Source organism: Bactrocera neohumeralis, chromosome 2, assembly GCF_024586455.1.
Source record: "Bactrocera neohumeralis isolate Rockhampton chromosome 2, APGP_CSIRO_Bneo_wtdbg2-racon-allhic-juicebox.fasta_v2, whole genome shotgun sequence".
Taxonomy (NCBI): domain Eukaryota; kingdom Metazoa; phylum Arthropoda; class Insecta; order Diptera; family Tephritidae; genus Bactrocera; species Bactrocera neohumeralis.
Genome location: NC_065919.1, coordinates 4,747,184 through 4,770,605, shown reverse-complemented (window position 1 = coordinate 4,770,605; position 23,422 = coordinate 4,747,184). Strand labels below are relative to the sequence as shown.

Sequence of the window (23,422 nt, the reverse complement as noted above, 5' to 3'; positions counted from 1 at the left end):
AATAGTGCCACCACTACCATTACCAATCTCTTCACCACCATAATCACAGGCCATAGCACATTTGGCTAACCAAATCACAGTTTGTGACTGTATGTGGTGCATATACCCTTACAATAGACAATGCTGGGCCCAACGTCATCCTCATTCGAGTGGGGCACGTTAGATGAGTGCATATGTAGACATGATATACGTCGGTAGGCAGCATGCAACGAGTGAGTGCACTAGCTAGTGCATATTGCGCCCTTTCACTAGTGCAAGCGGGAACAAGGCCGGTTTCCCCCCCATATATTAGATTATCGACATACATGTCTCATATCTGTTATTCGAGTGTGTTGCACAGAAGAGACTGCAAAGTAAGTTTGTAAGGTTCTTGGCGGGTAATGCGCAGCGGTGAGAGAAATATTCGCATTTGCTGCTAAAAATATGCAGATTGCATCAAGCACCTACCAAAAAGAGATGCTAATTCACAATACACCCTCCTTTCATAGTAGGGTATCTTAAGAGGGTAACATTACAGCAAAATACATAAATATAAGTCGCTTAAACTATAATTTAAAATCGAATTATATCTATTTTGAGTTATTATAAAATTTATTTAAAACTAACCCTTATTTTACTAAAAAATAACTGTATTTTACAATTACTTCCATTCACTGTCTGAATCATATTCATCCCACGCCGGTTTTACACCTGGCTTTAAATTTCTTTGTTTCAAATATTTATCAAACTGTTCAGGTATAGACATAAATTTTTTTATTTTCATCCGGAACTGTTTCCATGTCCATTGTAAGTAATTTCGTCTATCTGCCACCATATCTTTGTAGTTGAATTTATACTTGTCCAGAAAGTAACTCAAATGGTCTACAGAGTTTTTAGGCAACCTAAGAAAAAATCAAAATTAGAAGTATATATCAGTAAAACGTGAGTGCAAATATATATTTAAATTACCTTAGGAGCTTTTCTCTAGGCGCGGCTGCGTCCGCTTCTAATTGTTCTATGACATAGCCTCTTGGCCGATCTGTTATTTTTTCATTCAGTTCTTCATCATCTATTTCTTCTTCAATAAAACCGTTTACTATTTTCATGGTTTTAAGACGGTGTTGTTTGAAATTTGGAATTGGTACCGCTTTATTGGGATCAGAAGAAAGACCCAATTCGTGGAAGTTTTTATTACGCTTTGTTTCAATCCAAAGTTTCTTCATTTCAGGGCTGTAAAAATAAAATTTTGTTTTGATTATAGCACAGAGGAAAATTACAAATTAACACATTATTATACATACTCTTTTATTTTCCCTGTGGATTCCCGAGTTTTTCTCATAGTTTTTCTATTGACATTGTAGCGATAACGCTTACGTTGATGATTTTTGCGAATTTTCATTATTTTCTTCTAATCAGAATGTTTATTTTTATTAATAAAAAAAATTAAAGCACGACTATTAACTACACGTGTTTATTCCCAAAAGTTTTTTTTTGACATTTAACCGTAGTAAACAAAAATAAAGGATTGATCACAGTATCTTGTCATATCATGCTATTGTGAATGAAATAACAATTATTTCAGTGCTGCCTTTCAAATTAAACTCATTTCTTGATTTAACCCAATAGCTAAACGAAATATAACCTTACTAATAATAATATCTTTAACTATAAAATTAATGATATTGCCACCACCAAGATAAGTTTATAACATTGGAATATTGGTTTGTTTCATATCTTAAGGAATAATATAACTGAGGTTGTACAATAGTTGCAATAAGTATTCTACTTCAATTGTGAACTGCTCCTAGGCCGCCGGCTTTGTAAAACAGCTGTACAAGCTAAAACTACAAACAATTGCATTTTCTAGTTATCTTCGAGAATTGTGAAAAATTAGGAAACATGCGTGATATTGAGATTTTAGATCCCAGAAATCTAGTGAAGAACCGTGAGATACTTTACAGACTTATTATAAGGTAAGTAAAGAAAGTTTTACACAACTTTGGCATTTACATTTGTATTTCCCATTCAGTCAGTTGATGTACGATGGACTGGAGAAGTTTGCAATGGAACTTTCCATGTTAGTAAAAGCAGATGAATGCGCCCCCAGTGAACGCTTATTACATGTTATGATCGCCGGCATGCAGGCTACTACCGAAAAACCAATTGCACCCAAGGACGACGTTCTACCTGGAATTGATTTAGAATTTGAGCCCGAGGCATCCGCCCTTGCGCCCGAACCGGCTTCATATGAAACTGCTTACGTTACTTCACATAAGCAGTCTTGTCGTGCTGGTGCATTTAGTCACGATGGTACACTCGTTGCCACAGGCAGTGTAGACGCAAGTATAAAAATTTTAGATGTTGAGCGCATGTTGGCTAAATCGGCACCAGAAGACATAGAACCTGGTCGTGAACAACAAGGACATCCCGTTATACGTACGCTATATGACCACACAGACGAAGTAGCTTATTTGGAGTTCCATCCCAAAGAACATATACTTGCATCCGGTTCAAGAGATGGTACCGTAAAACTTTTTGATATTGCCAAACCTTCAGTGAAAAAGGCGCATAAAGTCTTCACTGATTGCGAACCTGTAACCTGTTTGTCATTTCATCCCACCGGTGATTATATGGCAATTGGCACAGAACACTTTGTTTTGCGTGTCTATGATGTACACACATCACAATGTTTTGTGAGTGCCATACCGTCGCAGCAACATAAAGCAGCGGTAACCTGTGTGAAATTTGCACCAACGGCGAAGTTATATGCCACTGGCAGTTTAGATGGTGCAATAAAAATATGGGACGGAGTCAGCGGACGCTGTATTAATACCATACCCGAGGCACATGCGGGCGCAGAAATTTGTTCATTGGAATTCACCAGGAATGGAAAGGTAATGATAATAAAGCTGAACTGTAGGCGTTAACAGCTAATAACTAACGAAAAATCTAAATTCAAACCTAAAACGAGCTTTGATAAAATACCGTTTATCACAAAATGTGTTATAATTGCAACAAAACTGTATTAGCTGTATCGAATCTTTTCTCCACAGTATTTACTTTCATCTGGAAAAGACTCACTGGTCTATTTATGGGAGTTGTGCACCAGTCGCCCAGTACAAACATACACCGGCGCTGGTACTACTGGCAAACAGGAACACAATACACAGGCAGTATTCAATCACACCGAAGATTACGTGCTCTTTCCCGATGAAGCCACCACTTCTTTATGTTCGTGGAATTCTCGCAACGGTGGTCGCTTGAATTTAATGTCACTCGGCCATAATGGTCCAGTACGTTTTATAACACATTCACCTAACTCCCCGGCATTTTTAACATGCTCAGATGATTTCCGAGCACGCTTTTGGTATCGCCGTTCAACGAATCAGTAGTTTGTTATAATAAATTAGTTTTTACAATTCTTTCCGTTAATGTTCGGATATATATTATATAAGAATTTCATTTATAAAAATATAAATAATAATGAAAAATTTCAAAAAAAATATGTTTTCAATCACCGTTTTAAAAAAACGATTAGTGGACAACTTATACGATTTTGAGATAATTTGCTTACAATATAAAAAAATCGCAGCGAATTATTTCCTTTTTTACTCACACCCATGGCTTTTTTAGCCATACCGTTAATAAAGAAAAATTAAATAATTATGTATGCTTGAAATAAGTATGAAGGCATATATTTTTATTATGTATGCAAAAGTCTTGCAATTTCTCAGCCCTAAACTACATTAGGTGACAAAGATTAGTTACAATATTAAATAAATCTAATTTACATAGGTAGATACATTTTGATATTTTCGTGCTGGCTTAAGCCTTGAATTGCCTAATTAATTGAAAGTGAGTTGGAAACTAGCTTTTTGCTAATAAAACTATCACTGGAAAAAGTCTTGAGCATCTATTTTATCATACATACTAAAAAACTTTTAAAATATAACTTCCAGTGAATAGTACATATAACTTTCGATGAAAATGAAATATGTGTTTTTTACATGTTTCACAATTGAGCGTGGCGTAAATAAATCTATAAAATTTGTAGCATAAGTCTTGCGTTTTAACTTAATCTATTTATGTGTAAAACATATGCGATATTAGCTGTTGAGTATTAACTTAAATACATTTTTGAAAAATAATATTTACAAATAATAAAGTTAAATAAAAATACATAATATTAAGTAAGTTTCAAGTAGCTTGAGAAAAGATCACAAATAACAAACATTATCCGGAAAATTTGCTAATAATATAAAATTTGGTTTAAAAATAAATAATATGTGTAAAAAAACATACAATTTTATAGCCCAATTTAATTTTTTGTATTCCCAATCTGCAATTATAAATTCAAAAATGAAATTTTAATAAATTTGCTTTAACGAATGGTGGCAAAAATACAAAAATGGTTTATTTTATTTTGCCTGCTTTTATGAGTTTCGTTGATTTATTATTATAATTCACAAAGACTGTAACAATTTTTTTCATATTTTATAGTTAAAAGCAAATGTCAGTAATAATCAAAACGTTTTTAAAAAGTTATATATGTATGTAACTTGGTTACATAAGGAGTATGTTAATATATCCAGCAAAAATCTGAAAACTATTATTTTTTAAAAGATTTCGGTTGGTGTTTAATCATATATGTACTCAAAAGAAATATTCAAATTAAGAGGTATAACTATTGGAGAATTTTCGAAAAATCGTTTTTTGCGCTTAACCATTACTACTTCACTGTTTTAAGTTGATTCGTGGTAAGGAAAATTGCAAAGGATATTAAAGGTATACAGCAAGTCAAATTCCAGGTCAACTCGCATTTCTCAAAACTTATTTTTTGCCATAGGCGAGAAAAATAACTTCGTCAATTTTTTTCGATCGACTTCAAATTTTAGGATTATTATTATTTTTAGAATTAGATTTTGCATAGAAGTACATACGTAGGGTAATTTCGATTGATTCAAAACTTTTTTTATGGCTTTTTTATTATGAAATTGACTAAAAATTTAATTTTTATATTCAAATGCCTATAATTTTGAAGGAATCAATAATTAAAAATTTCCCTATGTATTATACTTCTATGAATATTCTTAGGAAGATAACCGAGTTTTTTTTATTTGCTTCAAGATGACAATTGTGTTTTATTATTATAAATTTTCATCAGCTGGAGGTTGAAACTTGATAGTGCTTCATTAGTTCTGTGACTAAATGATTATATCAACGAAAAAAATTAATGAAACTGCACACGATTTTATGCCCGCTGGAGTGGCCATAACGCTTAAATTAAAACAGGTAATTCATCATAATCAAAGAATTTTTGTATTTCTTGGTAATGAAATACAAACATATTCACAAGGCTGCGCCAATAAGTAAATACATAATAAAAATAAAAAAAAATAGCACGAGTTGAATAAAATATAAATATTCAACAGAAATTGTTTAAGAATAAAAAAATATGTAGAATAAAAAAATATACTGACACTTCTCAGACTCAAATTTCTAGAAAAATACATGTAATGTAATTCGGGTCCTTTTATATATAAAAACGCGTTTTCGTAAGTGTGTAGTGATGTTCAATCCTTTTTCAGAGTGTTTTTCAGAAATCAACAAACCTAAAAATGTATGTATGTACATATACTTGTGAAAATATGCATATATGTATAATATCAGCTAATATTTCTGTAGAATAATATTTACTATAAACTTGATTAAGACTAAAACTCGTATTTTAAGGCTTTTAAGACTAGGCATAAGAAAATAAGGAGCAGTCATTGTCAAACGAAACTATTTAAACCACTAGCTTAGCAGTCTGCCAACGGCAATCGACTATTTTAGTGTTGAAAATTTTCAACACAATACAAAAGACAACTTTTCATATAATAAATTAAATAAACTGAGTTAAATAAAATAAATAAAAGTGCATGAAAATTAAATTTGTAAGTATAAATTACAATTTAAGCTAATAATTGCAACAATATATGTATGTATGTACATACATATATGCGCACGCACATACATTCACATGCATGTATGCGCCTAATTTGAGGGATAAAAATGGACGGCTCTTAGAATATTTACAAATTAAATGCTTGTAAAATGTTTAAACTTATGACTAAATATTGCTTAAAGTTTTCATATAAATATAATTCTTTAAATTTGTATATAATATAGGTATATTCATCAAGTAAATGTATGCATAATGGTTTTAAGGCCTTGTTTGTGCGCTTCATAATTTTTGTTTAGATAAAATATTCAAAATATTTAAATTAATATGTACATACATATATATATATATGTAGCATATGTACGCAAACTTGTAATCTCATATTTGTGCCAAGTTAATTGCTTGTGTATTTTATCAACATTTTCTTCTACTCTAGCTATTATCACTAGTATTTCGCTTTTAAATTAGCATATATGTAAACTAGTTAACTACATTAATAATATTTATGTATCTAAGTATTTAAGTAAATGAGTCGATTTTTGTGCATTATTTTATAGATAAGTCAGACTTTTCAGTTGCGCGTCCATATCGACACAACCATTAAAGTTATTATTGTATACTATTTCTTGCACTTTGCGGCCTACCAAAAAAAATAAAAGTTTGAAACTTAATAAACATTAATGTGTTTTTAAACACATTGATTAATAACTATTTAGTGGCATTTTAGTTAATTTAAACTTAATTCACCTCTTCCAGTCTTTGCGTTATGCGTTTCGCCTGCAAAACGGACATATTTGTCGATTTTGTTACTACAGCAAGTGCCGATGGCGCTGTGCCATTTCTTGGCACGGACATGATTGGTTCGGGAGAGGGTGAAGGTGAGATCACAATCTCGTTCTTGATGGTCAATTCATTCTGCGATTTCAGCAGGGCCGCTGCTGCGTTTGGCGATGTCGACCGCGAATTGCCACGATCCCGCGGCGTTGTATTGACAGTACTAACACCATTGCCCAAGTAATCCTCCTGACCGATTGCTCTTTGTTGTTGTTGCTGCTGCTGTTGCTGTTGTTGCGCTGCGGCGCTTGCGGTAAATATAGCTGTTTGCATTTCTTCGGCCGTTGCCGCCGTTATTAAATAGTTTAGTGGATTAAAGCTACTGGTGTCGCGTGCAACGAAATTCTCATGCGCCATCTTTAGATGATTTTTCATCTTATCCGGACGTGAAAACTCCTTGCCACACAACGTGCAAGGAAACACCTTGCGCACCTTACCCTCGTGATACAGAAAGGCATGCCGCTGGAAGCTGTATTTGTTCTTGAAAGTCTTTTGCAAATCCTCTTTAGCACACTCGGTGCACTGGTAGACGCCCTCATTGATGCGTGCATAACGGAACAGATCGAGTCCACGGACCGACATCTCTGTCAAGTGCTCGGCTTGATCGTCGATTGTGGATTGTGCTTTTCGTCGTATGCGCCGTCGCTGCGCCGGACGACGTGTTGTGGCGCCTGTACGCGCATTTGTTGCTGTTGTGGTGGTATGTGCGCTCACGGTCTCATTATCAGGTCCATCGCCGATTGTTATTGTTGTTATAGCGACAGCATCATCGTTGTTTTCATGCGATATGTCATTGTTTTTGTATTCTAGACCGGCCGTTTCATCCGCTAACGTTAATTCCGGCTCCGATTTATCAGTTTGATCGAGTATGAGATCCATATTTGTGGGCGACATGCTGTCTTCACGTTGCAATTCTTGCTCGAGTAATTGTGTGGGCTGTGCGGCTGCTGTATGTTGCAGCAGTTGGGATTGTGTTTGCGACTGTTTGCCTTGTGATTGCTGTTGCTCTTGCGTGGTTGTTTGTTCTTGCTGTTGTGGCTGTCGAAAGAAATCAGCAGTGGGCTTTAGCATCGGGTTCGCGGCCATGTGTAACAAGAACTGGTGGTGCAAATTATTGGCAGACGGTGGCTGTATTGCATTCGGCGTTTGACGTTCGGCGACACTTGCCAGCGATTGTAGTGCCGAACAGCTAAAATCGGCGCTACTAGTGGCCATTGCTTCGTTTGATGCATTATTCGATATTTCCTTTAAACCAGCGCGCAATTGCTGCTTCAACAGTGAATTGGAGTTCTGAGTGCTACTCTGCTGTTGCTGCTGTTGTTGTAGCGGTGAAGCAGTTAATTGCAGTGCATTACGTACTTTCAGTCCCAAAGCAGTGGGCAGATGCGTTGCCACCTCTTGTGGTTCATTAAATTGTAGCAGCGATGTTTGTGTGACGACAGATTCATTTGCATCCTTTTGTGCTGGTTGTTGCTGTTGCGGTTGGACAGTAACTGCTGGTTTCATCAAGCCAAAGAGTCTTTGTGATAATTCGGGCGATGCATTTATAAGTTGCACTAAAAGAAGACAAAAAATAGAAGAAATATTAAGAAAAATACTCATATATGTATTTAAAAGTATTGTTTTTTGTTAAGAAACCATTTAAAGAATATTCAAGTAGTTTAAATATTTTCATTAATTATAAAATTAAAAAAATATTTTTATCTTTTTATATTTATAAATAATAAGAAATAAAATTATAAATAAAAGAAAAATTAAAAATTACCGAGTCAACCACCTGAAAATTGCCTCATATTTAAATTAGCACGGTAAACCAAATCTCAAAAACCAACCATATCTGCTATAAATTTTAAAACTCAATCGTTTGTTTGTGTTTTTCTTTTTTAGTGCAACAAAAATTCTTTATTAATTATTATATTAATATACATATACATATATGTATGTATGTATTTATATCTCATTTCATTCTATAGTAAATGTATGTATGCATATGCTACAATATAGCAATAAAAATAGGTTTTAACCATTGAAGGAGCTGACGTTGTGAGGTTTTTTTTTATTCATTATCATTGATTATATTAGTTTTTAATATTTGTTATTAATTAACTTGTTATGAAATTATATACTAAATTGCACTAGCTACCTCTAAAAACGATGAAGATATATAGTAAATATTAAATATAAGATAAATAAAAACTAAGTATTTTGTAAATGTTTGAATATTTTGTATTTAGAATGTTAAAAGGTTACTCTTTAAAGTTTGTAATATTATAATTGCCTTACGTTGATTTGTATGCCATAAGAGAAATGTTTCGTATTTAAACAAATATTACTATTTTAAAGCATTTTTTGCAAAACAAGATTAGAAAGGTTGAAAGGTTTTAGCATGTATATAAATAGATTTTACTACTGTTTTGTTGGAGATCGTTCGCTACTACGTTATGCGGTTATTAAACATTTTTCCGTACTTCAAAGTTGCTTCCGCTTATACGGATACGCGCATACAAATTGAAGAACATTTTAGGAAAAGGCCTCAGTTGTGTTTTTAAGTTCACATTTTTATTGCAATTAACATTTGATATTGGTTTTATTTTTTGTAAATATTTATGTAGTATATTTTCGTTTGCAATATAAGTGCACTTTTTGTTCGAGAGCCGACTACTGTTTATATTGTCTTTATAACAGCAAAAAAAAAGGATATTCACATTGTGAGCGTTCAGCTGCTGGTTTTTATTCGCTTTGTGTGTTTATGTGCATAAAAATGTACTCTTTAGTTTAAATATTTAAATTATTAATTATTGTATTTGTAGTTCTTTGGCGATAATTTAAGCCTCCGATTTAACTGTATACATATTATATGCAATACAATACATATTTAATATTATATATATAAGTTATATACATTTATACGCTAAATATTTGCTCTCTAATTTTTTCGTTTAATTATAATGTTTTATTGCTGTTTGTTTATAAATAAGATATTTTTTATATTTTGACATATTTTAGTGTGAATAAAAATACAAATATTTATAGTAAATTAATGTTCTAAACATAAATAATTGTTTTTATTAACAAAAATTGCGTGAATCCCCTTACAGAATTCGCATTAATGCTACATTTTAATGTATTTTATTTTAAATTAGTTTTTTACCTCAAAAGGTAAATTTATTAAATATAGTATTAAACTAGCTTCATTTGAAGGCAACAAGGTAGTTTTTTTTTTGTTTTTTTTATTCATATAATATTTAATATTAATTTATTTTTACATTTAATATTCATTGTAAATATTTTAGCGTTAACAACACGTAAAATTAACTAAGTGTGTAAAATGTGAATTTATTTATTAGGCTTATGTGTATGTGTCTATCGGTGCTATTAGTTGGTTAGCGTCGAGTGACATGTAGTCGCTAACATGCGGTCCGATTTATATATGTATATATATATATACATATATATGCAATTATGTATATTACTAAACTAAAAAAAGGCCACTTGCATTTGAATGCCACCAAACAATTGGATTATTGTGAAATATTTTATTTTCAATAAACTAAAATTACAATAAACCATTTAAATAAATAATAAAGAAAAATATATTAATAATAATAAATTGCACAACTTATGTTTAGCAAAGAATCATACAAAGAGCGAATGGCTTAAATATCCAAAATTTTATTTGGCCGTTGGAAAAATCAAATGCAGATAACGGTCAAAAGTTCGATAAAAAAACAGAATCTGTGAAGTTTTGGAGAGCAATTTTGTGAAAAATAATTGTAAGCCAAACATACAAAATAATAATTTAAATATTTCTCTTTAAATGAAAATCTTACAAGTGCTGCGTTTTGGTATCTTTAAGATGAATTTCCCAAGCAAGCATAATTTTACGGTGGCTCAAAAGCCTTCTCTAATTGTGCATAAAAACTTTAAACTCTTTTGGCGCTTTTGTTCACTTCAACTAGCATTAAACTAAAGTTCTTCTTTTAAATTCATGTAAGTGTGTATGTTTGAAATTTTTGTGTTACGCTCAAAAATTAAAAAAAAGTCAATTAGAAACAAATAATTGTAACTAAATTAATAAAACAAAAAATAAATTGCCATTGCAGTTAAAATTACAGCTAAAGAAAATATAATTACAAACAACAAAATATTACATTTTGTCAACGTTTAGAACGTTGTCAACTGCATTTTAAGCAGTTTGGAAATCAACGAATAAAAAAATGCGCAAAATCTTATGATTTGCTTTGACCATAGAAAATATTTCACGCATTTTGGAAGCCTATTTATTAGCCCAATTTGTCCTTGACATACCTCAAATATTTTGTATTGCATTTACGTACTACTTGTGTCCATAGCATTTACAATTCCAACTTTGCGGTTTGTAAAGCCGACCTTTGTGTAAAGATGTCGGTGTTTTAGCCTAGTCACAATCATTGCTTTAATTTTTTCAGCAACGTATACAGTCCGCATTGAACAAATGGATTTATACAAATTTATTTGTATGTAAGAGTACCCCAACACCCTTTGTTATTGCTAGTCCGGTTGTTTTTTTTTAATTTTATATTTAATAGTCTCTAACAAGCTTTAGGCGTGTTTATTGCGCAGTCGCCGCCTCAGGCAGACGTCCAGCACCTAACGCTAACGATGTTGTCGACGATGTCGACGAAGATGAGGTTGACGATGCTGCCGATGCGATCGCTGTGGACACGCCTGTTGCCGATTGATTTGAACATTGCGTAGACAAATCGGGTGGCGTGGGTGTAGACGCTGTCGACGCAGCTGCCGATTGTGGTGCTGATGAAGGAGTTATGCCCACGGCGGCTGCTGCTGCCACTACTGCCGAAGCGTTGGCCAACGCTGTTGAGGGATTCTCGATTTTATGTATGATCTTCACGTGCGCCGTCATATTATCCTTGCGTGTGAATTCCTTGTAGCAGAAGGGGCAGGGATACACTTTCACGTTGCGTTTATGTGATGTCACATAGTGGCGACAGAAGTTGCTAATGTGTGTGTAGACGCGAGAGCATACCTTACAACGATATGTATGCTCGCCCTCTTTGGTGCAGTAATCGCGGACGGAGCCTTCCGTTTCGCCTGCTGGCAGCGCACCACCCGATGTATTCAGTTTGGTTTTAGCCGAAGGTGAGGAAACGTTGGCGGATGTGGTAGAGTTGCCGCTCAAAGCGCCCTTCAATTTATTCGATTGGCTGGGTGTTTGAGGTGCATTCGAATTGGCGCCAATGTAATTGACATTGAACATATCCACATAATCGCTGGGGTAATTCTAAAAAAAAAGTTAACAAAATACGCTCATTAAACTCCTTTCTGCAATTTAATTTCGATTAAGTTAAACTTACTTTGCCATCAGTGCCAGTCATATTGCCACCGCTAACGCCATTCTGCTTCAATTTGGTGCGCTTATTCACTTTTAACTTTGACACTTTGCCGATGGGTGTCAGTTTCGGTATGCTGACCATTGAGTTAAGCAGAGTTACGGTGCCTGGCACGCCGCTGGCAGAAGCCTCCGAAAATTTCAGGGCAGCAGCTTCCATTAACTGTTGTTTCTTTTGTTGGGCGAGCAGTAATTGGCGTTCCACTTGCTGTTGTTGCGATTGCGCAGCCAAAACCATGGCGTTATTCTGTTGCGATGGTGAGCTAGTGGCATTAGGATCAAACTTAAATTCGACCGGTTCATCGTATTCGTCGAGCATTAATTGGGGTTCCATGTAAGACGTGTCCATTTGATCATCGCAGTCGCTATCGTTGCCATCTAAAATTTGCGGAATTGTTTAGTTGTTGGCGTGTATAAGAAATCTGTTAGCTTAAGATAGACGAAGACACACACAAACATACAAACAATCGACACCATTTTGTTGCTCAATTAAAGAGCAATTAGAATAGTTAGGCTTAAAAAGAAAACCTTAGTATTTCAAATTGTATATGTATAGTCTCCTGACGTTCAGTTACTTTTGAAAACGAGAGTTTTATCGGTAATTATCGGAGACGAATACTTATTTTCCAATTTAAGGGTCTCTTATCTAATTTTTTATTAGATGGTCCATAAATGTGTCAAATTGTACATCTTTATTCTTTATATTTATTTTTCGTTTTGAATGGATGTGATTTTGTGCATATGTATGTATGCGTATGGGTTATATTTGTATGTGTGTGCTCTCTTCGCCTAATGGTATGAATGTATAATGCAACGTAAAAGCAAACAAAAACGGAAAGGAAATTCGTTTTGCTGTAAAAAAATCTTAACAATTTAAAATTGTTTTTGGTTTTGTCACACGCACGCGTTCCAATGAAGAAGAATAAAAACGTTTCGGAAAAGCTATAGGGATTTCAAGCCATTCTCAGTTGTTTGTTTTTGTATTTCTTTTTTACTGAGTATCGGAATTGCATTTTCGCATTTACACAAATCGATGCATCTGACGCTTGTAAAAATGCAGCGAAACATGACTGTTCCACTTATTGTAAAATAACGGTCGTCAAGAAAAAAAAATCGTAAATCAATGAGTGCAGCAGCAAAATAAAACGTTACATAAAAGTGTTTTGTAACAGAACAATTTGGTAATAGCAAAAAAAATAATATATAAAACGCTTTAAATTTTTTCTTAATGTCAATTATGTTTTTCTCTTTCTTTTTATAATGCAATATACATATGTAGGTAAAAATAAGTATTATGAAATGTTTGAGACAATTTTAATACGCACTTTATTAACATATTCATTACGTCGGCCATGAATCCCTAAGCTCTGCCAGTTCGAATTAACTCAAGCTATAATTTTAACTTTCCTTTTCGCTTTATTTGCGTTTCTTGCATCATACTTTCATTACGTTCTCTTAGCTTTTCATAAAACTTTGAAACTCACCTGCCGACGAAATGAGTCGCGGCCTTTGAACTGTTCTCTTACATTGTTTACACTACGCGAAAAGATCGACGGCAAAATACTACGCGTAGTTACGAGTTTTATGAATTATTTCCTTATTTACACTTTTTTTAATTTCACTCATATTTTGCTTTATGTTCAATTCGCACATATGGCCTACGATTTTACAGCCCCGACAACAAAATGGGTTTTGTCAGGGCATAAATTTCTATGTATTTCGAAATAGTTTCGTAAATCCCTTTTAGCTTTTCCGATGCGATTTTCAAACCCCTTCTTTAGTTCGCCTTTTTCATTTAATTGTTTTCACGATATACACATATATTTTTAATGAATGTCTTCGATTTTGTTTTTTGTTTTAAATAAATGCAGTTTTGTTAACAGTTATGATTAGCGGCTGCTAACAACTGTCTAATAGATTTCAATTGCTATGCTGGTGAATTTATTTTAATTATTAATTTTATGGTTTATGAAAAAAACAATGATTGGCTTGCAAGAGAAAATAATTTTTAGAAAACTATTTTATGTATATAAGAAGCACACTTATGCATGTAATCATATATGTAAATATAAAAATTACTTTACAAAAATTTAACACAGCTGTTCTAAAAATCTCGTTACTTTTCATGGCTAAGCCAAAAACGTAAAAAAGCGAAGTTCGATAACAAAAATGTATATATGTATGTAAGTATTGCTTAATAGTTTGTGGTTAGTTCCAAACAGTTACCAAATAAATAATAAATATCCCCACATGGGTTTTTTAGGAATGGTTAAGAGTTAATTTTGCTGAGCTTAATGAAATCTTTACCAAATCTGATAATCTTAGCAAATACGCAGATACATTTATGTTATCGAATTCGTACTTTAAACTTAATTGTAATTTTCAAAATGCGAATGCTTGTTTATAGTTAAATTTTATAAAATGTAATGCCGAACTTACCAGAGGTGCTGTTATCATTTTCATTTTGCTTAGATTTGTTGTCTTTTGATTTGAATTTCTTACTGTGGGAAACAGAGTCTCGGCTCTCCTATAAGAAGAAAGATAAACGCAAAGTTATAAATATATAATGAACTTTATAATACTACTAAACATTAAAATATTTTGTTTTAACAAGTTTTTGACTACTTGTAAAAACGATTAAACAACCATTTAGTAATTGAAAAATTAATCATTTTGATTAGACAGCTAATTTAAGTTAGTATAAAAACAATGTTTGTACAAAAATTAAAATAAGATAGTTTACTTACGCTTGGATCGCGCATATCGCCGCCGTCACGTTGATTGTCATCTGAAGCATCATCATTGCCCGAATAAGAATCGCCCATTTTGCAATCGCCCATCTCAGAGTCCTGTAGAGTATAAAAATAATTGAATTTTAGTGTTTCACATCAACAACAGCGGTTTATATGCTGCAATTACTTACATTCATCATGCCGTCACGTTCAAATTCATCATAATCATTTCCGGTACCATTGGAGCTGCCCGACAATTTCCGTGGCCTACCACGTTTTCTTTTCGGCATCGATGCAAGTGCTGAACTCAACAGCGACTGTTGTTGTTGTTGGCCGCCAGCCATTGTTTGGGCACCAGCCATGCCACCACCACCGGCGTTTGAACCAGCCAATAGACTATTCTGTGATTTACTACGTTGATGTTGCTGTTGTTGTACCAAATACGGTTGAATACGTTGCAGTTGTGGTGGTGGTGGCGTCGGCGCAACCGGTGATGGTTTATCATCATTCACTTCGGTTAAACCTTTAATACGTAATGATTCGGCGACACGCAAGAAAGCAGTAAGACGTTCCTGATCCACAGAAACTTCACCGCGATACATAAAGTCGAGCAGAGATTTCATGTCGGAGTATGGTACATCCTTTAAAATGACAATTGGATGCTTTTCGGGATGGTGTACGAAGAGCGCATTAAAATACGGACTACAGGCAGATAGAACCATCTGTTGGTGGAGAAGAAGCAACAAAATGCAACAATACATGTAATAATTTGTATGTAGGCGAGTGTGAAGAGCAATCCGATTAGATGTATGTGCGTACGACACTTACCTTGTGTGCTTTTAAGTATTGTCCATCGACGGCCAGCGTGACATCCGTAAATGTCTCAGCGTGTAGCAACTGATCGAACACAGATAATAAGTTGCTTTGATGGTTATTCCATCGTAGGCAAAATCTTTGGGATGCCATCTTCATTTGTAGGCTTTTTTCTTTGGCTGTGATACGCTCACAACCCTTTAACGTTGAGGAGTATAAATTTGTTGTTAAATTAAATTATTTATGCCAGACTAAGCTAGCTAGCACAAATTATGATTAGCCACCGTGTAAAATTTGTAGCTGCAAACGTTTCTTAATTGGATCCTTTTAGGTTTAAAAGTCATACAGATGCGTCTCAACAATTTCTAGAAAAATTGCGAAATTACAAAGCGTTTGTGTGTCGCGTTGTTGTTCCTTGTAAATTTCTCGGTGAATGAAAAATAATGCGCATTCCTTTTTTCCTTTCAAACGTTGAACAAGTTTTTCAAAAACTCCTGCAATGTGAAGAAAAGGAAACTGTAAATTAGTTTTACATGTTTGAAGAGGTGGTTTTGTAATGTGCATTCAGAAAGGAAGCAAAGTACTTTTTAAAATTTTTATTAAATATTTCAACAGCAAATCCATGAACTGTATTCAATTCAGTTGAGTGCCAAACACATATTAAACTTATAATAATAATATATAGTATATGAACTTTAGTTAAAATCAATAATAACTAAATAACGCCTGCCTTATCGCAGCAAGCAGACGTACTAATCTCAGAATAGGCAAAAGGACGAAACCACATGTGTGACCACCCCCTCTAAAGTAAACAATAGAAGCATATTGAATATGGCGAAAAAAACGACACAACGATCAAACTATTAATACACAAAACAACAACAAAAATAAGTAAAAAAAGAAAAAAGTTAACTTCGGTTAAGGTTCGGTCAGTTTGGGTGGCAGCTATACGCTATGGTGATCCAATATCGGCGATTCCGACAAATGAGTAGCTTCTTGGAGAGAAAAGAACGTGTACAAAATTTCAGAACGATATCACAAAAACTGAGGGGCTAATTTGCGCATATACAGACGGACATTGCTAAATGACTGAGCTCCTCACGTTGAGCATTCATATACACTTTTTATTGGGTCTCCGACGTTTGCTTCTAGGTGTTTCAAACTCCGTGGCAAATTGAATATACCTTGTTGTAATTAATATCTGTATGGAAAACCCATGAGCCCAAATTGACGTTCATCGCCCGATGAGTAATACAGGACGCATGTGCATACGTCAACGAAATAACAAATTCGATATGTGTGAACATAAAAGCAAATAAGGAAGACTGAGCTACTAGTGGTAAGTGACTCAATGGAGTGAAGGGTGGACAAAATGCACATACAAAGACACATATACATACATATATGTATGTAGTGCTGTATAGTGCCGCAGAACTGATAAGAGGTTAAACAATAACAAACTGTATTGAAAGGTATCAACTTGTGTTGTTTTACAGAAATAGATAGAAGAATATAAAGAAGGCATGCAAAACGTGGAAAGCAAATATAAAAAATTAGCAGACAACGCTCTCTACAGAACAATTGAAAGTAGAGAGCAGAGCATAAATAAGCAACACATAATTGAGAGTAATGAACTGATAATGCAGAGGTGAAAGTCATAAAGCACACACACATAAACGAAACATACATATTTACACGCTCTGACTCAGTTGGCAAGCAAAGCGATAAGCGCCAACGATTTTTGGAGAAATTGAGTAAGCAGGAGAGAGATTACAATACACATGAGCGAACCGCGAGCACACGATCAGCTAATAATTTGCCAGTAATCAACTATTTAATGAGAATACGAATGAATTCGCGAAAAATCGTGATTGCTGCAGATATTTCTTAGTAAGAAAGCAACAATACAAATAACAAATAAATAGATTTGTTGTTAAATGCACATGCACTATAATTGCAAAGCATGTAAAATGAAATAAAAAATAAATGAAAATATGCAACTGATAATGCGAAGGAATGTTAGGGGAGAACGTGGAAGATATGTTATGCACATAAACTATACACATATTCTACATAACCAAACAAATAGCAACAGGTGGGCGGTGCATTGATATTTGCTGAACGCTTGGCATTAAATTTCATAGATACATATGTATGTATATATTTGTATATATACAACATACATATGTATGTACATATGTATATGACAACACTGCCACCTACAGTCTCCCACAATTATATTTATAAAATGTATCAACGTACCGTGAAACTTATGATTACTTAGCGATCATCGAAATCGTTTATCGTTTTTCTAATTAACGACTATGATTTTAATTGCAATCCCGCGGTAACTGCCACCAATATCCGTATCATTCAATTTTAGCTAAATTAGAAAAATGATCGTAACTTTATATAACTGTTATTCAATTATGATTTTTGTGGTTGTCTCCTTTTCCTTATGTATCTGTCTAATGATTCTAACAAATTCGCTAGAGCTTACAAAATCTATTAATAGAGTGTTTTTGCCTCGTAGTTATATTTATATGAATAATTGATTCGGATGCTGAACGGTTTATGCCATCATAAAGTTTCTTAGTCAATTAGGAAAGCCTTTCATAGCTTCGTTTGATGTTGTTTTTGTTATGAGTCATTGCAAATGAGTCAGATTGAAGAAAATGCTAAATTATTAAGATGTTTTGTTAAAGGATGACATTATATAGTTGCCAATAACAAATATTTTAAATATTAGTATGTTAAAAAAGTGAACTAGTCATAAATTATATTTGATACCGTTAACAATATTCGAATTTAATACATAAATAAACTGGGGCCCCTCAGTTGTTTCATAGAAAATAAATTCTAACTTCAACCATCACGTTCCTTAAACAAATGCCTACCCATAAAGTCATATTACACAAATAAAGTGGTTGCAGATAGAAACGTCAAGGAATCACATAGTCAGAAATTAAAAATAACTTAGAACATTATTATTATTTCCACAAGTAATTTTCTTCAACGAGCGATTTGTTGTGAATATGCGATTCCTAGAAGCACGAGCAAGTGTTTCACCATGTGAAGTGATTTTTATTTTACATCATATATTATTAATATTTTGCTTTTGTATAAAAGGTCTGTATTCGTAGTACACGGCGGCGGCAAAAGCCTGCGAACAAGTGTGTCACGTCAGCGTTGTTGGTGTAGCTATGGCTGCGGTCTTGGAACATTGAACGGTGATCGGCTATCGACGAAGCAAACAACGTAACACATACGAAACAGTGGAGTGGTGAGAGAGGTGGCAGCTAAGCTTAAAGGCGAGTGTATCGAAAGCTTCGTAGAACTGGTTTTAGAGCTATTAATTTAATGTTGTGCGAGTACTCGTATTAGAAGTCCATTTGACATTTTAGAATATATCAAATTAGGGAGCAGTTGTGTTGAGCAACAAAAACAACTTATACAGCGTAGATACAACTTTACATAGACGTAGATAAATTGTTTATATCTAACTGTTGTTGGTTTTGAGCCAATGGTGGGAATTTCTTATAGCATGTAGGTGAAATATGCCAAAGCAGTGACTCAAAGCGGAAATCTGTTGTGCGCATTCTTAAATCTATACAATATGAATTTGTATTTGCTGCAGGTTTAAGCGTTAGCTGTTAGTTAATGGTACGAGAATGTATTGGTTTCAAATTAGCATTTATAGTGAATCTCGACTACGGCTAAATTATTTAAATGATTTCTTTTTTTATAAAAAAAAGTAGAGAGATAGTAAAAACAGTGTTCAAAAATTGATCAGCTGCTCGTGGAACGACAAGCAGTCTCATAACATATGACAGAGAACGCTTTATTTATTTACTTTTTAACAAAAAAATATTCGGAGTTTATTAAAAATTTTACTGTAGAATATTTAAATATTACATAGCTTTTTGAAGCGTAAAAAGATTTTTTTCGGCTACTAGATACATACATATGTATGTGCAATATAGATGTACATACACTAAATGATCTTTTTAAATATGTAAATTGACGAGGAACTTTTAGGAACGCTTCTAAATGGTCAACCTTTATTTGGATCCGCCCAACTCTCGAACCGAAACGGAATTTTATTTTTATTTATATAAACATACACACATACATTTATATAAATATTCATTCATAAACACATACATTATAAACATACATATATACCCACAAACCCCGATTGGATTTTCCCAGCGATCCGTAGCAAATGTCCATCATATACATACATACATATGTATGTAACCACACAAACGATGTGAGGGTGTGGAGCTTTGGTTTTGGAATAAAGCTGAAAATGGTAACCAGACAAATGGCAATAGAAAATTATAACAAATAAAGGAATACATAAACAACAACCACACGCATATGTAGTACATATATATGTATGTATGTAGGTGAATGACGACAGTGAAGCCCAACGGAGTTAATGCAAACAATTTTTTTATGGTTTGTTGCAGCGAAGAGTCGACAAAAAGCAGGGGGAGCAAAGCTGTAACCAGTGATCGTGTGGTTACTTGCCTATTCCCCAGTTAATGAACGTTGTAGGCTGACAATTCGCCTAGCGAGCAAAGCAGAAGAGAAAAGCACACTCAAATAGAATGTTAAATAAACAGTTGGGGCAAAAGTTATGAATAGACAAAGGAAAATCCGAACGACAAGTGAACAGTGTGGCTGTAAAATAATGCAACTTTGTTGCTGATGAAAATTGTCTAAAAACACTTACTAATCCTAGAGTGAAGCTTCAGTGTGTTTGTGTGTGTGTGGTGGTAGACGTGGCAAAAGCAGAAGTAAATAAGCTGAAAGCTGAAAATTTAGTAAATGTTGAAGGCAAATATATGTATGTATGTATACTTATCGATGTATGTACATACAAATGTATATGCACAGGCAAGTGTTTTTAAGCACTTGGCGGCAGACAGTGGAGCCGCTTTGCTGAGCTCATGCTGGCGGTACGTGAGACCCCACTGACGACGTGATTTCAGCGCTGAGGATATGCCTTAGGGCAAGTTTGGGGGTGATCGTGCACAAAGCCATTTATACACATGCGCACACAAGTTGATTTTCATAAACCAAAGCGAAATGAGGGCGTCGTGCTAGTTACGCATACAGGCATAATATACATACATATGTATAGTATATGTATGTATGTATGTATTTCTATTATATGGGGAGCTTGGTAAGGGCATGGATATTTGGGAATCATATCGAATGAAATGGGTAGCGCCCGACCGCCGTTCCACATACATATACACGTGCGTAAGGCACATACATGCATATCTACATATATACATTTATATATGTATGTATACTTTCGAGTGCTGTAAAGCCATCGCAAGGCATCAGGAATGATCACTAAAGTCAACACAAAGTACACAGTTGTTAAATATTATCTTATCTCATTTCTCGAAGTGTATTGCGTTCAGTCTTTCAATTACTCTCTTATATCTGTACATACATACATACATATGCTTGTGTATATTCCTTATTATGCCTTATGAAGAGCAACAGTCAACCTGGTTTACTTCACGCCATGCCACGCCACGACATTTACAAGAAAGAAAGTAAATAATTCACACATACGCATGCGTTTTACTTTCCGTTTATTTAGCTTTCCTGTTGCTTTCGCATATACGCATAAGCATATATTCTATAAATGTGCGTATGTATAGTTTTTATGACAGAACGCCCCAAAATTCCAGGCAATGCAAGCACAGTCGCAGGCATTTATTTGTAGATACTTTTGGAGCGCACAAGTGGCTCGGTGGGATGTTGCTGTTGTTGTCGAGTATAAGAATATTGCTATAAATGTTATTAAGTTATGATAAGGCTTTTCTGTCGCTATAGCCGACATCGTCGCCAGGCTGTGGAATATGGCATATACATACATACATACATTCATCCAAATATAACAAGTTAATGCACAAACACACAAATGTTGTGAAATATGAAACTTTATGATCCGCTTGGCAGTGCCAGCAAAGGGATACAGCATTTTTTAAATAAATAATACATACATATGTGGTATATTTTGCTTGTGTAATTTATAAATACGCTGTGATAAGACGTTTGATTCCTTTAGCGTAAGCGCGTAGATTGAAATACATAAAGTATTGTGTAGTTTTGGTTAGTATGGGATTTAATTTGAGAATATTTTTGTCACGTAAGTCGATTTTATCGATTCAATATTAAAAGAAATTAATTGCATAAAAAATCGTAAAAGAGTTAAATAAGAAATAAAAAATATTTTATTAATTGCTATTTTTTAGAATCAAAATTCCTCATATCTTTTAATATTTGTATGAACGCAACCAATTAGAAAACACAGACTAACTTCAATAATTTTAAGTTCGATAATTTGTTTTTGCTTACACTCATATACATATATTTCCTTACAAAATTAATTTATAGTAAAAATATAAATATTTACATAAAGGTGAGTGAACTGCAAATATGTAAATCGGGCCAATACAAAGTGAAATTTCATAGCGAACGGGACAAAATCCAATGAATGTTATAGTGGGAATAGAAAAGGAAATACAAAATACTAATGTACCTATACAAAAAAGGCGAAATGTGACGACAAAATGTTAAAACCGCCAATTCTATGCTCGATTGATAATTTTGAATAGCTGATCAAAATTACGCTGAATGAGAGTATAAATAATGGGGATTGTTGTCGCATAAGAGAGAACTTGCTGATCGCATGGAACGTGTAAATTAGTTTCTGCGTGAACTCAAGTAAAACAAAAATATAAAATATATTTTGGGGAAAATTTTTTTACATTAACTCGCTTGGCTGTAGTATTTACAATTCATACTTTATTTTTGCAATAAGAATGGTATTTGTGACACGTGACACGTACATACATACATATGTATATTTCGAATGTATGTAAATATTAATTCATATGATTTTTATATACAAATATCGTTAGTTATATTTATACCTCAATCTCATTAGGGTACTCCTGACGCAATAGACTTAAGGGATAGGTTTGACGTAATTTTGATTTATAAAAAGGAGTGCTCCAAAGGCAATACATTGAAAAAGAGAACAAAAATTAAAAAAATACGTATACTATATTTGGTATTTGATTTATTATATTATTATTTTTTTTTTAATGTTTGAACTTTTTAATTTTCGAAAAAATTAAAATAAATAACCTTTTAATCAAAATAGGCTCCAACAGTATTTCGCCATTAATAAAAAAAATATATTTTTTAATCCAAATCAGAGTAATATCACCATAAAAATGTGTTTTATCGCCATACTTCTTTGACATAGAATCTATTTTTGTGAATAATCGTGGTTTAAAAGAGTTCTTAAATAATTGAATAAACAAATTTTTTTGAGCAATTCGTTTTTGTTTTCTTTTCAATATTTACTTACTAAATCGTAGTGTTCTCAATAAAATTTTCTTTGCCTTTACATAAAGTAGTTGATTACTGTTTTTTGTTCATATTTTTATTATATTTTCTTAGTATTTCTTTTATAATATCAATTATATCTTTATAATATAAAGTGTTTTTAAAGTTGATTGTTTAAGTTACATGAGGTTTTTGCACTCTTCACTTTTTAGTAACAAATGATTTTCTACAAAAAGCAATCAGCAGTTTTTTTAACTTAACGAGTTTTTCAATTTTAAGAGTTCACAGTTTTATAACGATTATAATATATTTTCATTTTGAAAACATGCTTTCGGTGTTTATGTT

The 23,422-nt window shown here is 33.4% G+C and overlaps 3 protein-coding genes across 5 annotated transcripts in view; 1 reads left to right on the top strand and 2 right to left on the bottom strand.

Annotated features, from left to right (window-relative positions):
* Positions 1-551: 551 nt before the first annotated feature.
* On the bottom strand, positions 552-1,486 carry LOC126761345 (nucleolar protein 16). Its single transcript, XM_050477416.1, has 3 exons — positions 1,281-1,486; positions 949-1,209; positions 552-881 (listed from the first exon to the last, which is right to left on the bottom strand). The coding sequence occupies exons 1-3, from the start codon at positions 1,376-1,378 to the stop codon at positions 641-643; spliced, it is 600 nt and encodes a 199-aa protein (XP_050333373.1). The 5' UTR covers positions 1,379-1,486; the 3' UTR covers positions 552-640.
* Positions 1,487-1,698: 212 nt separating this feature from the next.
* On the top strand, positions 1,699-3,496 carry LOC126761282 (cleavage stimulation factor subunit 1). Its single transcript, XM_050477322.1, has 3 exons — positions 1,699-1,952; positions 2,009-2,873; positions 3,033-3,496. Exons 1-3 carry the CDS (start codon positions 1,879-1,881, stop codon positions 3,369-3,371), a joined length of 1,278 nt encoding a protein of 425 aa, XP_050333279.1. The 5' UTR covers positions 1,699-1,878; the 3' UTR covers positions 3,372-3,496.
* A 146-nt stretch (positions 3,497-3,642) lies between these two features.
* Positions 3,643-23,422, bottom strand: part of LOC126761204 (protein tramtrack, alpha isoform) — a 46,845-nt gene continuing 27,065 nt past the window's right edge. For all 3 annotated transcript variants that reach the window (XM_050477197.1, XM_050477189.1, XM_050477205.1), the window contains 6 exons: positions 15,707-16,185; positions 15,070-15,600; positions 14,894-14,995; positions 14,586-14,673; positions 6,671-8,313; positions 3,643-4,318 (listed from right to left, as the gene is read on the bottom strand). In XM_050477197.1, the coding sequence (XP_050333154.1) occupies positions 4,298-4,318; positions 6,671-8,313; positions 14,586-14,673; positions 14,894-14,995; positions 15,070-15,600; positions 15,707-15,850 (2,529 nt within the window). In that variant the 5' untranslated portion in view covers positions 15,851-16,185 and the 3' untranslated portion in view covers positions 3,643-4,297. The remainder of the gene's footprint in view (positions 4,319-6,670; positions 8,314-14,585; positions 14,674-14,893; positions 14,996-15,069; positions 15,601-15,706; positions 16,186-23,422) is intronic.

Coding starts and splice junctions, on each gene's coding strand:
- LOC126761345 (XM_050477416.1), bottom strand. CDS start 1,378: ATGAAAATTCGCAAAAATCATCAACGTAAGCGTTATCGCTACAATGTC. Junction 1,210..1,280: donor TCCACAGGGAAAATAAAAGA/GTATGTATAATA, acceptor TTATTTTTACAG/CCCTGAAATGAAGAAACTTT. Junction 882..948: donor CCTAGAGAAAAGCTCCTAAG/GTAATTTAAATA, acceptor ATTTTTTCTTAG/GTTGCCTAAAAACTCTGTAG.
- LOC126761282 (XM_050477322.1), top strand. CDS start 1,879: ATGCGTGATATTGAGATTTTAGATCCCAGAAATCTAGTGAAGAACCGT. Junction 1,953..2,008: donor CTTTACAGACTTATTATAAG/GTAAGTAAAGAA, acceptor TTTCCCATTCAG/TCAGTTGATGTACGATGGAC. Junction 2,874..3,032: donor AATTCACCAGGAATGGAAAG/GTAATGATAATA, acceptor TTTTCTCCACAG/TATTTACTTTCATCTGGAAA.